Raw genomic sequence first — 12917 nt, forward strand, 5'->3', positions numbered from 1 at the left:
ATCTGATCCAATGTCTCATTCAGGGCCCTTGTTTCTTTATTGACCGTGTGTCTAGATGATCTATCCATTTCTGTAAGTGGGGTGTTAAAGTCCCCTGCAATTACCACATTCTTATCGATAAGGTTGCTTATGTTTATGAGTAATTGTTTTATATATTTGGGGGCCCCGGTATTCAGTGCATAGACATTTATAATTGTTAGCTCTTCCTGATGGATAGACCCTGTAGCTATTATATAATGTCCTTCTTCATCTCTTGTTACAGCCTTTAATTTAAAGTCTAGTTTGTCTGATATAAGTATGGCTACTGCAGCTTTCTTTTGGCTTCCAGTCGCATGATAAATAGTTCTCCATCCCCTCACTCTCAATCTAAAGGTGTCCTCAGGTCTAAAATGAGTCTCTTGTAGACAGCAAATAGATGGGTCTTGTTTTTTTATCCATTCTGATACCCTATGTCTTTTGGTTGGCACATTTAATCCATTTACATTCAGTGTTATTATAGAAAGATACGGGTTTAGAGTCATTGTGATGTCTGTATGTTTTATGCTTGTAGTGACCTCTCTGGGACTTTGTCTCACAGGGTCCCCCTTAGGATCTCTTGTAGGGCTGGTTTAGTGGTGACAAATTCCTTCAGTTTTTGTTTGTTGGGAAGACCTTTATCTCTCCTTCTATTCTAAATGACAGACTTGCTGGATAAAGGATTCTCGGCTGCATATTTTTTTCTGTCTAGCACCCTGAAAATCTCGTGCCAATCCTTTCTGGCCTGCCAAGTTTCAAAAGAGAGATCAGTCACGAGTCTTATAGGTCTCCCTTTATATGTGAGGGCACGTTTACCCCTTGCTGCTTTCAGAATTTTCTCTTTATCCTTGTATTTTGCCAGTTTCACTATGATATGTCGTGCAGAAGATCGATTCAAGTTACGTCTGAAGGGAGTTCTCTGTGCCTCTTGGATTTCAATCCTTTTTTCCCTTCCCCAGTTCAGGGAAGTTCTCAGCTATTATTTCTTCAAGTACCCCTTCATCACCTTTCCCTCTCTCTTCCTCCTCTGGGATACCAATTATGCGTATATTATTTCTTTTTAGTGTATCACTTAGTTCTCTAATTTTCGCCTCATACTCTTGGATTTTTTTATCTCTCTTTTTCTCAGCTTCCTCTTTTTCCATAACTTTATCTTCTAGTTCACCTATTCTCTCCTCTGCCTCTTCAGCCAAGCCGTGGTGGTTTCCATTTTGTTATGCATTTCGTTTAAAGCGTTTTTCAGCTCCTTGTGACTGTTCCTTAGTCCCTTGATCTCTGTAGCAAGAGATTCTCTGCTGTCCTGTATACTGTTTTCAAGCCCAGCGATTACTTTTATGACTATTATTCTAAATTCACTTTCTGTTATAGTATTTAAATCCTTTTTGATCAGCTCATTAGCTGTTGTTATTTCCTGGAGATTCTTCTGAGGGGAATTCTTCTGCTTGGTCATTTTGGATAGTCCCTGGCATGGTGAGGACCTGCAGGGCACTTCCCCTGTGCTGTGGTGTATAACTGGAGTTGGTGGGCGGGGTCGCAGTCAGACCTGATGTCTGCCCCCAGCCCACCGCTGGGGCCACAGTCAGACTGGTGTGTGCCTTCTCTTCCCCTCTCCTAGGGGCGGGATTCACTGTGGGGTAGTGTGGCTCGTCTGGGCTACTTGCACCCTGCCAGGCTTGTGATGCTGGGGATCTGGCGTATTAGCTGGGGTGGGTAGGCAAGGTGCTCGGGGGCAGGAGGGGCAGGCTTAGATTGCTTCTCCTTAGGTGATCCACTTCAGGAGGGGCCCTGTGGCAGCGGGAGGGAGTCAGATCCGCTGCCGGAGTTTTGGCTCCGCAGAAGCGCAGTGTTGGGTGTTTGCGCGGAGCGAGCAAGTTCCCTGGCAGGAACCGGTTCTCTTTGGGATTTTGGCTGGGGGATGAGCGGGGGAGATGGTGCTGGCGAGCGCCTTTGTTCCCCACCAAACTGATCTCTGTTGTCAGGGGGCTCAGCAGCTCTCCCTCCCTTTGTCCTCCAGCCTTCCCGCTTTCTGAGCAGAGCTGTTAACTTATGACCTCCCAGACACTAAGTCGTGCTTGTTGTGGGAACACAGTCCGTCAGGCCCCTCCGCTTTTGCCAGCCAGACTCTGGGGCTCTGCTTGGCCGGCGAGCTGCCCCTCCACCCCGGCTCCCTCCCGCCAGTCCGTGGAGCGCGCACCGCCTCGCCGCCCTTCCTACCCTCTTCCGTGGGCCTCTCGTCTGCGTTTGGCTCCGGCAACTCCATTCTGCTAATCCTCTGGCGGTTTTCTGGATTATTTAGGCAGGTGTAGATGGAATCTAAGTGATCAGCAGGACGTGTGGTGAGCCCAGCGTCCTCCTAAGCCGCCATCTTGCCTCTCCTCTCTATCTTGGAATTTTTTATTATAGGGTATGGTTTAATTTGTAGTAAGAATCTTTGTAACTCTGTTTATCATACCTAAAGGTTCAATAATTAGGGACTAATTATGTAAAATATTGTATATCCACTTAGTGCTAATGTTGTAGTATGGTACAGTTAAAAGATATTACCAAAGTGTTAATTAACTGAATAGGATATTTTCCTGTCTTCCTTATTTTAAAAATTTTACTCATAGCTAAAGAATGCATATCTCAGTGTGGTGGTGAGCTTGGGCTGGGGCAAACAAGTTGGAGTTAAGATGATGAAAAGTCTGAAACAAAAGGAGGGAATATTTAATATGTTTAAATGCACAGGCTCCTAATCTTTGTGTTAATCTATATTCCTTAGACTTTTCTGTAAGCTTAGAGCCAAGGCAAATGGCCAGAGTCACAATTTTACCTTTATCATCAGAGAGAAAATTACTTCCGATTACAGTTAAGTAGCAAACTTATACCTGCCCAAATCATTTTGTGTTTCTATTTCTCTTGTTATTGCAAATAAAACTCATTGAACTAAACTGGGAAATGTGTTAGAATTTGAAACAAATTCCAGTATGCTGAGTAAGGAACAGAATAGGAAATCAGGTTCAATGTGACTAGTGTGTTATAAATTCCCTCTCTAGAGAGCCACTCCCTAAAGATGATCTTTGCAGAAAGTAAAAGGGCTTAATATTCAGTTGTTCATTTGGTTCTGTGTAGATCATGAGACTATGATTCTCTTTTCAACTGTCAGGTTTCCTGTTGCTTTGTCAGTTTATATAAACCAGAGAACTGTAAGAGGGCAAGCCTAAAGAGGTCCATGACAGATTTCATATTGTTCTTGCTCTTAAAAGGGTCAGCACTTCATATAATCCCCACAGTAATGCATGGAACTATTATATTTGGCTTCTCTGAGATCTGAGATTAGAGTTTTCACTCTGATATAGAAGATGGTGTTAAGCCATACAGATTTCTATGATACCCATCTTGTATCTTCAGGTAAGGTAAAGCTCACAGAACTCAAATCTTCTCTATTTTCTCCTTCCACGCCTCTCTAGTTTTGTATTAAATAGCACTTAATATGTGAATTATGAAAGTATTCCTTCTCCAGAATCAAAGCTAAGTTTTTTTCTAAGAGCTTATAAAAAAATGTTACTTCAAAACTTACTAGAACTTTTATAGTGGTTTGCCAGTTTCTCATTTATATTGCTCTCTGTGGGAGTTAGGGCCCTAGGTCAGGGAGAATTCCAGTAAGTGAATGGGAATAGACCTTCCTTCAAGGAAGTTTCAAGTGACTACCTTCTATGTTACTTTCTGTTACATTTACAGCATAGAAGACAAAATTTTATTCCTGTTTGAGATTGCAAACTTTGAGCAACAGCTTTTGTGGGCACAGCCAACTTTGGCATATCTTTATAAATGATACATATTTGACTTTAATATCTACTAAAGTATCTGATATCAACTGCAATAGTAATGAAAAACATCATATATATCAAGTATTGATTGTGATGTATAGGGCAATGTAGGACTATATTACAGAGCTTTGTTCCTTAACTTTCTTTGTAAAATAAGGAAGATTGCCAGTAACTCTTTTTGAGTGTAATTTTAGTAAAGAGAGGAATTGAAATGTGAAAACTTCTGATAGATTTTTATTTTAACATTAGTTTATGATATATTCTAAAATTACATAGGAATATTTCACATAATCTAACACAGTAAAACTAAAATCAGTTAAGTTTCAAATGTTATTTAAATCTATTTATATTGTCCTCATCAGCTTGACCTATTTCTCTCCCAAATAGATCAAAGAATATTAAATATCAGTGTCATCGATATCTTTGTAGTTTGCAACCACTTAATTATTTAGCTGTGTTTATTAATTCCTCTAATTCACTGCTTATTCTAAAATTGTAGATCCTTGGGCACACTTGACTCTTGATAATACCAAGTAACTTTGATGGTAAACCTTAGGATGACAGAAGAGTTGTCACTTTTATTTACTGTATACAGAATAGAGTCATGAATATATGAAAATCATGGAACTATCACTGCATGGATTATGGCATTTTGTTATTTATTGACACACAGAATGATTTTACCCTAAGCAAGGGATCTGCCCTAATTTCTATACTTGTAATTTGGAAATCTGTTATTTTTGCAGCATTACAAACAAATGAATATTCCAACATAAATAACTGCTCTAGCTCTGTGAGTAAATTCATCCTTTTAGGCTTTTCTTATACCTGGGAAATTCAGATTTTCCTCTTTTCAGTCTTCTCTGGGACATATATTCTGACACTAACTGGAAATCTTTGTATTATCTGTGCTGTGATGTGGGACCATCAACTACAAACTCCAATGTACATCCTGCTGGCTAATTTTTCCTTCCTGGAGATCTGGTTTATCACCTCCACTGTCCCTAATATGCTAGCCAACTTTCTCTCTGAGACCAACACCATTTCTGTCTCTGGATGCTTCCTCCAGTTCTACTTCTTCTTCTCCCTGGGCACCACGGAGACCTTCTTCTTGTCTGTCATGGCCTTTGACAGGTACCTTGCTATCTGCAGGCCCCTGCATTACCCCACTGTCATGACAGTTCAACGCTGCATCAGAACAGGAGCTGGGTGTTGGGTGTGTGGCTTCCTGTACTTCCTCTTGCCTATTTACCTCATCTCTCAGCTCCCATTTTGTTGTCCCAATACAATTGATCATTTCCTGTGCGACCCAGGACCTCTTATAAAGCTGTCCTGTGTGCCAGCTCCTGCCACTGAGATCATCTGTGCTATCTATAACTCAGTCCTCATTTTCACCACCTTAGTCTTCATTATCAGCTCCTATACCTTGGTGATCAGAGCTGTGCTGAAGGTCCCCTCGGCAGAAGGTCGGCAGAAGGCTTTCTCCACATGTGGCTCCCATTTGGCTGTGGTGTCCCTGTTCTATGGCTCTATCATGGTTGTATATGTGAGCCCAACAGCAGGCAATCCAGCAGGGATTCAGAAATATGTGACTTTGTCCTATTCTGTGTTAACTCCACTCTTCAACCCCTTGATCTATAGTCTTCGAAATAAAGAGATGAAGGTGGCTCTGAGAAAGTTATTTAGAATGGTGAGATTTAGTCGTAGGCATGGAAGAAATCTTTGAAGGACTTTTGTTTACAACTGAAATAATGTATGAGAAATAAGTAATTAAAAATTGGCATTCAGTTGTATTAACTAAATTAGGAATGCATGTTTTTGGGGGAGAGAAGAACAGTCAAGTATAATTAAATGTTACTAAGTTAACTGGCCATCTATCCATTTTGTTATTATTAGAGAAAAATGTACATTGAACTTAAAATGTTTCAAAGCAGAGAAAAAACTATCATGCATCTTTTTGACATTTAGACTTAACACTAGTTAAAATTTTTCTGTCCATATTATAGTCATATACATAAATATCAATCTGTATTATATTTTACATTTATAAGTCGAAGTAACATGCTACATTTCCAAAACATTTTTTAATTCTTGTGTCAATATTAAAAAAACATAAGATGCACTGACTTTTGAATGTTAACTTATCATAAATATATTTCTTCCCACTTTCTCACCAAGATCCAGTCAAAATTCTCCTAATATGTAGATCCAGTGGCTGCCAATTTTTCCATTATATATACACTTTCAAGAATTATTTTTAATAACTCTATTTTGAATGAACCATGCATTGTGTTTTCTTATACACCACTTGTGCGTTACACAGTTTAGGAGACAATCACCAGTGACTCCCCAGTACTGTTACAATTAAAGAAATTGTTAGATTTTCTTCTTCCAGTTATCTTAAGGACACTAGTATCTCATACTTTCAAACAGAATTCTCTTTATCCCACAAAGAGATGCTGGACCCATCACTCTCCATTGTCACCTCTCAGTTTCTAGACCCTGGAAACTATTAATCTACTTTTTGTTTCTGCAGACTGACCTATTCTGGACATTTCATATAAATGGAATCACAGGATATGTAGCCTTTTATAACTGGCTTCTTTCACTTAGCATGTGTACAAGGGTCATTTATGTTGTAATATGTAACAGTATTTCATTTATTTTTATGGCTGAATAACATTCCTTTTATGGATATACCCTTATATTTATCCATTCAGTAGTTGTTGAATACATGAGTTGTTTCCATTTTTTGCTTATTATGAGTTATGAATTAACAAGTTTTTGTGTGAACATATGTTTTCACTTTCCTAGGGTACATCCCTGGAAGTCGAATTTCTGGCTCTTATGTAGACTCTGTATTTAATATTTTGAGGAACTGCTGACTATTTCCCAAAGTGGTTACACCATCTTACTATCATATGAGCCCAGGATGAAATGTATGGGGATTTCAATTTCTCTGTATCCTCAACAACACTTTTCTTTTTTTTCTTCTTTTTCTTTTCTTTTCTTTTCTTTCTTTTGTTTCTTTTCTTTTCTTTTCTTTTCTTTCTTTGTCTTTCTTTCTTTCTTTCTTTCATTTTAGCCATCCTTTTAGGTAAGAAGTTGTATCTTATTGTGGTTTTCATTTGCATTTTTCTAATGATATGAGTATGTTTCCATGTACTTATTGGCCATTTGTATGTCTTAAAAAATATGTATATTCTGATTCATGATCATTTTTTAGTTGCTATGAGGCATGGCTCTGTTTTTACAGTTTTAGAAGATCTTTATATATTCTGGATACAGGTCCCTTATCAGATGTATAATTTGCAAATATTTCTTTCAATCTATGAGCTGTCTTTTTACTTTATTAATTGTCTCCTTTTGAATTTCCACTTGATGTAGTCCAGTTTATCCCCTTTGGTTTTGTTACTTGTGATATTGATGTTACATACATATGATGCTATGTTGTTGCATAATCCATGGTCACAAAAATTACTGTTCTATTTATTTATATTTTAATGTTTTCTTGTAAATGATTTTTCCAACTTTTGTATTCACTTGGTTATTTTATAGGAATTCATTAAGAGAGGAATCAAGTGCAAGCTCCAAATGACTACTTTGAAATAAAAGCTCTTCAAGCATTTGATGGCATAGTCAGATGTGTCACAAACTTATAGGGTCATATGAGTCAAAGCATAATCTTTTTTTTATTGAATAGTTTGATATCCCTGAATATATTATGTTATATAACACATTTAAAAAAATGTTTTTAACGTTTATTCACTTTTGAGAGACAGAGACAGACTGTGAGCGGGGGAGGGGCAGAGAGAGAAGGAGACACAGAATCTGAAACAGCTCCAGGCTCTGACCTGTCAGCACAGAGCCCGATGCAGGGCTTGAACTCACAAACCGTGAGATCATGACCTGAGCCGAAGCCAGACCTTAGCCGACTGAGCCACTAAGGTGACCCAACTTATCACACATTTTTTTAAGAGGAAATGTGTTTATGTCCTTGACTGTCAAATCTTGATCTAATCTTTTTAAAATAAATTATCGACATAATTTATGACCAAATGATATCTCTTAGAGTCATTTTAATAAAGCATTGATACAGAGTAGGAGTAAAGAATGAGAAATAAATTGTTGATTACAGGAAACAAGAAATAGGTAAATAGATGAAGTAAAAGCAAGGATGGAATTAATGAAATTATTATAACAATACATAATGAAGTTATTTTTCTTTAAATACATTATAAGGAAAACAAGAGGTCTGTAGAAAAAGACTGAGTACACTTAAGCTATTGGTATCTTCAAAAATTATGTTCAGGGGTGCCTGCTTGGGATTCTCTCTCCCTCTCTCTCTGCTCCTCCCCCATTCTCTCTCTCTCTTTGAAAATAGCAAATAAACTTTAAAAAATGTTCAAAGTTTTTCTTTGCTTCTGTTTCTACATAATGGAAAATTTTTATATAACTGTGTGAACACCATTTTAGTGAATTGATTTAATTGGCCATTGTTTTTATTTTTTCACATCAAAATTTGTGATATAATGGTACAATTAAAATGTTACAATAGAGGTAACTTAGATGAGGGCACATTGATGCAAGTAACGTACTTATCAGTGTGTGAGAGAATGGAATTAAAGCAGCTTATGTGCTATCCATTCATTCTCTTCATGACGAAGAAATCCCTTGGGGTAAAGGAAAGAAGACAGGGGAACCACACTGAATTGCTTGTTGACTGGACTCCAGGAAAATCAACCAAAGCTATTTACTAAAAGAAAGAGCCTTTATTTCTTAAATTCCTTTATCAGAATTTTGCTGATAAAGGATTGCCCATTATAAATAGAATCCAGAATTCATGAGTCATGGCTCTCTAGGAAATGTCATGTAAGTTGCATAACGTAGAATGGTAATGTAGAATGGAAATGCTTCTAGTTATATGAAGACCTCTGTGAAATTCACTTAGAAATATAATCTGTACCAATCTGGATGAGGTTGTCTGAGTTTGGGCCAGAGGAATTAGTTTTCCACTAATGAAGGACCTGGGGAACTGGCCACAATATACCAGAAACTTAACTGTTTTTTTTTTGTGAGCCCCTTAATCATCTATAACCCAAAATTATTTAATAAATTTATAATGGGTAAGATGACTGATTCATGTAAGTATGATTTGACAATACAATCCTGAATTTTAGCTCACTATGAAAGACAAAGAATGAATGACATTAAGAGTAGAGATGAAATTGGGGCTCCTGGGTGGCTCAGTTGGTTAAGCATCCGACTTCGGCTCAGGTCATGATTTCACATTTGTGAGTTTGAGACCCGCTTCAGGCTGTGTGCTGACAGCTCAGAGCCTGGAGCTTGCTTCCAAATCTGTGACTCCCTCTCTGTCTGCCCCTCTACCACTCATACTCTGTATCTCAAAAAATAAATAAATGTTAAAAACAATTTAGAAAAAAAAGAGTAGAGGTAAAATAGGAAATACTGTGATACATTTAAGAAAGTATCCAAATACTGTGCAGACTTTTGTGAAATAATTTCATTGCACTTTAGCTATTTGAATAAGAAAACTTAAAATATCTTAAAAACTTTGAAAAACATCTTAAACACTACTCAGAGAGAGACAACAAAATATTGATAATCTATGTATAATAATGTGAAGCATCCAATACAAATTACTATATACGTGTATAGGCAGGAAAATAAGACTCAAAAATAAGAGAAAAACTTGGTCAACAAGGTAGATGTGATATAGATTATGAGATGGAATACATAGTCTTAAAAAATTATCAATATACTAACATTTAGAGTAAAATATAAATTCAATCAGGGAAGATTAAAAACCTTAAACATTACTATCCTGAAAAGTACAGTTTCAAATTCATAAAACAAAGTTTGGGGAAGTATAAGGAGAAATACGCCAACCCTCATTTTTAATCATATTTCAATACCCCTCTATTTTTCTTGAAATAAAGACAGACTTAAACACCAATGGAACAGAATAGAGAGCATAGAAATAAATACATGCTATAGTCAACTAACCTTTGACAAGGGTCCAAGAGTACACAATGGGAAAATATTGTATCTCCAACAATGGTGTTGGCAATTTGGATATCCACATGCAAAAGAATGGAACTGGACCCTTATCTAACATCACACAGAAAAATCAACTCAAAATGGATTAATGACTTGGATATAATACCTGAAACCGAAACTGTAGGACTCCTGGAAGAAAACATTGGAGAAAATCTTCTTTAGATTGTTCTTGGCAGTAATGTCTTGGATATGACACCAAAAGCACAGGCAACAAAAGAAAAAAATAGAAAAGGACTACATCAAACTAAAAAGCTTCTACATAGCAAAGGAAACAATCAACAACATGAAAAATCAACCTGCAGAATGGAAGAAAAGATTTACAAACCATGTATGTGATAAGGGTTAATGTCTGAAATATATAAGTAACTCTTATAACTCAGTAACATGAAACAATCCATTAAAAAATGAGCAAAGGAACGGCGCCTGAATGGCTCAGTCAGTTAAGCCTCCAACTTCAGCTCAGGTCATGATCTCATGGTTCATGGGTTCAAGCCCTCTGTCAGGCTCTGTGCTGACAGCTCAGAGCCTGGAGCCTGTTTTGGATTCTGTGTCTCCCCATCTCTCTGCCCCTTCCCTGCTCTCTCTCTGTCTCTTTCTCTCTCTCTCAAAAACATAAACATTTTTAAGAAATGAGCAAAGGATTAGGGGCACCTAGGTGTCTCAGTTGGTTAAGTGTTCAACTCTTCATTTCAGCCTAGGTCGTGATCTCATGGTTGATGAGTTTGAGCTCCCAGGGTGTGTGGAACCTGGTTGGGAGTCTCTCTGTCCCTCTGTTTCTACCCATACACTGCTTATGCTTGTGTTCTCTCTCTCTCTCTCTCTCTCTCTCTCTCTCTCTCTCTCTCTCTCTCTAATAAATAAATAAATAAATAAATAAATAAATAAATAAAATAAATAAATAAGCAAACTTTTTTTTTAAAAGAGCAAGGGATTGAATAGACATTTCCCCAAAAAGTTATACAAGTGGTGAGTGAGTATGTGATGAGATGCTCAACATCACTAATCATCTGGGAAATGAACATCACAGCCACAGTGAGATATCACTGCATACCTGCTGGGATGGCTACTATCCAAAAAACCAAAATATAACAAGTATTGGTGAGGAAAAGTCATCCCTTGTACACCACTGATTGGAATGTAAATTGGTATAGCCACTATGGAAAACAGTACTGAGGGTCTTCAAAAAATTTAAAAGAGAACTACCATATAATCCAACAATCCAGCTTCTGGGTATGTATCCAAGAGTTGAAATCAGGATACCAAAGAGATCTCAAAAAGCTATCTGAGCATCATTGTTTATTGCAGCATTAGTCGTAAAAGCCAAGACATGGAAACAAGCTACATCTCCATCAATGGATGAATGGATACATAAAATATGGTATGTGTGTGTGGTATGTGGAATAAATAATGCTAAATGAAATAATCCAGATACAGAAGGACTAATGCTATGTGATACCACTTAGATGAGGAATTTAAAAATAGTCAAACTCATAGAAACAGACAGTATAACATCTGTTTCCAGGGGTTAGAGCAAGGGGGAAACAGGTATTAATGGGCACAAAGTTTCAGTTATATAAGGTGAATATTTCCTAGAGAACTACTGTACATCATGGTGTCTGTACTTAATAGTACTGTGAATACTTAAAAATTGCTAAGAGTAGATCTCATGTTAACTTATCACACACACACCGCACCAAGAAAAAAAAATAATAGAGTGGGAGGAAATTTTGAAAGGTAATGAATATGATTAGGCAATAGACTGTGGTGATGATTTCATGGATGTGGACTTATCTCCAAACATCAAGTTGTATACATTAAACATGCACAGCTTTTGTTTGCCAGTCATACCTCAATAAATTGTGTTTTGTTTAAAGGAAAAAGAAAAAGGGATTGGGTGTACATAGCATATTGAAAAGAGTATGTCCAATGTTTTAGGTTGTGACTCTGAGCAAGCAATATGCAATTGCTTGTTTCACATTACTTCTTTGAATCTTTACACCCCTTTGTGGTTTTAGTGAGGTTAGAGATACCCAGTAACCTCAAGGCAATACAGATACTATCTGGCTGAATAGAGATGACATGCAAGGATTTCAACCTGGAACCATATGCTTAAACATAACATGATATTTCCCCTCTCCCTAATTCCTTGGACTTAAGAAATTTTGGGTGTGTGTCTTATGTGTTTGAAGTGTACAATGTGGAATGTTTTGTTGTGCTTACACATTGCAGAATGACTACCAAGATGAAGATAATTAGCGCATCCATTACTTGTCATAGTTAACAAAGTTAACTATTTTTGTGTATGTATGAAGAATGCTTAAGACCTACTCTCAACATATTTATTAACTGTAGTCACCATGCTATACATTATATCCTTAGAACTTACTGTTCTTATAACTGGAAATTTGTTCCTTTGATCTAATCACCTCATATCCACTCCCCCCACCATCCCCTAGTAACCAACATTCTATTCTCATTCTATAAAATTAGCTTAATAAAATTTCATGTATTAATGATACCATACACAATCTGTCCTTCCATTTATGCCTTATTTTTTAGCATAGTGTCCTCTGGATTCATTCATGTCATTCTATTCCACTGATCTATGTGCCTGTTTTAATGTTAGTACCATATTGTTTTGATTAGTATAGCTTTGTAACATAACTTGAAATCAAGTACTGTGACAGCTCTATGTTGGTTTCTTTCTCACGAATGCTTTGATCATTCAGAGTCTTTTGTGATTCCATACAAATTTTAGGATATTTTTTTTCTGTTTTTTTGAAAAATGTTAGAATTTTGATCTAGATTGCATTGAATGTATAGATTTCATTTAATGTGTATAGTTTCAGTATTGTTTTCACAGTATTAATTGACAGTATTTCACAATATTCTTTCAGTCTTATGGCACTATATCTTTTCATTTATGTATCTTCTTCAGTCTTTTTACTCAATGTCTTAGATTTAAATATATATGTTTTTCACCTCCTTTATTAAATTTATTGCTATTTTCTA

At 36.8% G+C, this 12917-nt stretch overlaps 1 protein-coding gene across 1 annotated transcript; it reads left to right on the plus strand.

Moving 5' to 3' along the window:
• The first annotated feature begins 3356 nt into the window (after positions 1-3356).
• On the plus strand, positions 3357-5550 carry LOC122468053 (olfactory receptor 11H6-like). Its single transcript, XM_043554534.1, has 2 exons — positions 3357-3405; positions 4571-5550. The coding sequence occupies exons 1-2, from the start codon at positions 3357-3359 to the stop codon at positions 5548-5550; spliced, it is 1029 nt and encodes a 342-aa protein (XP_043410469.1).
• Positions 5551-12917: the final 7367 nt, after the last annotated feature.

This window comes from Prionailurus bengalensis, chromosome B3 (assembly GCF_016509475.1).
Source record: "Prionailurus bengalensis isolate Pbe53 chromosome B3, Fcat_Pben_1.1_paternal_pri, whole genome shotgun sequence".
NCBI classification, from domain to species: domain Eukaryota; kingdom Metazoa; phylum Chordata; class Mammalia; order Carnivora; family Felidae; genus Prionailurus; species Prionailurus bengalensis.

Excerpts from the sequence above, each read along its gene's own strand:
- LOC122468053 (XM_043554534.1), top strand. The coding sequence starts at position 3,357 with ATGGTGTTAAGCCATACAGATTTCTATGATACCCATCTTGTATCTTCA. Across the intron at positions 3,406-4,570 it reads TACCCATCTTGTATCTTCAG|CATTACAAACAAATGAATAT; the intron begins GTAAGGTAAAGC and ends TTATTTTTGCAG.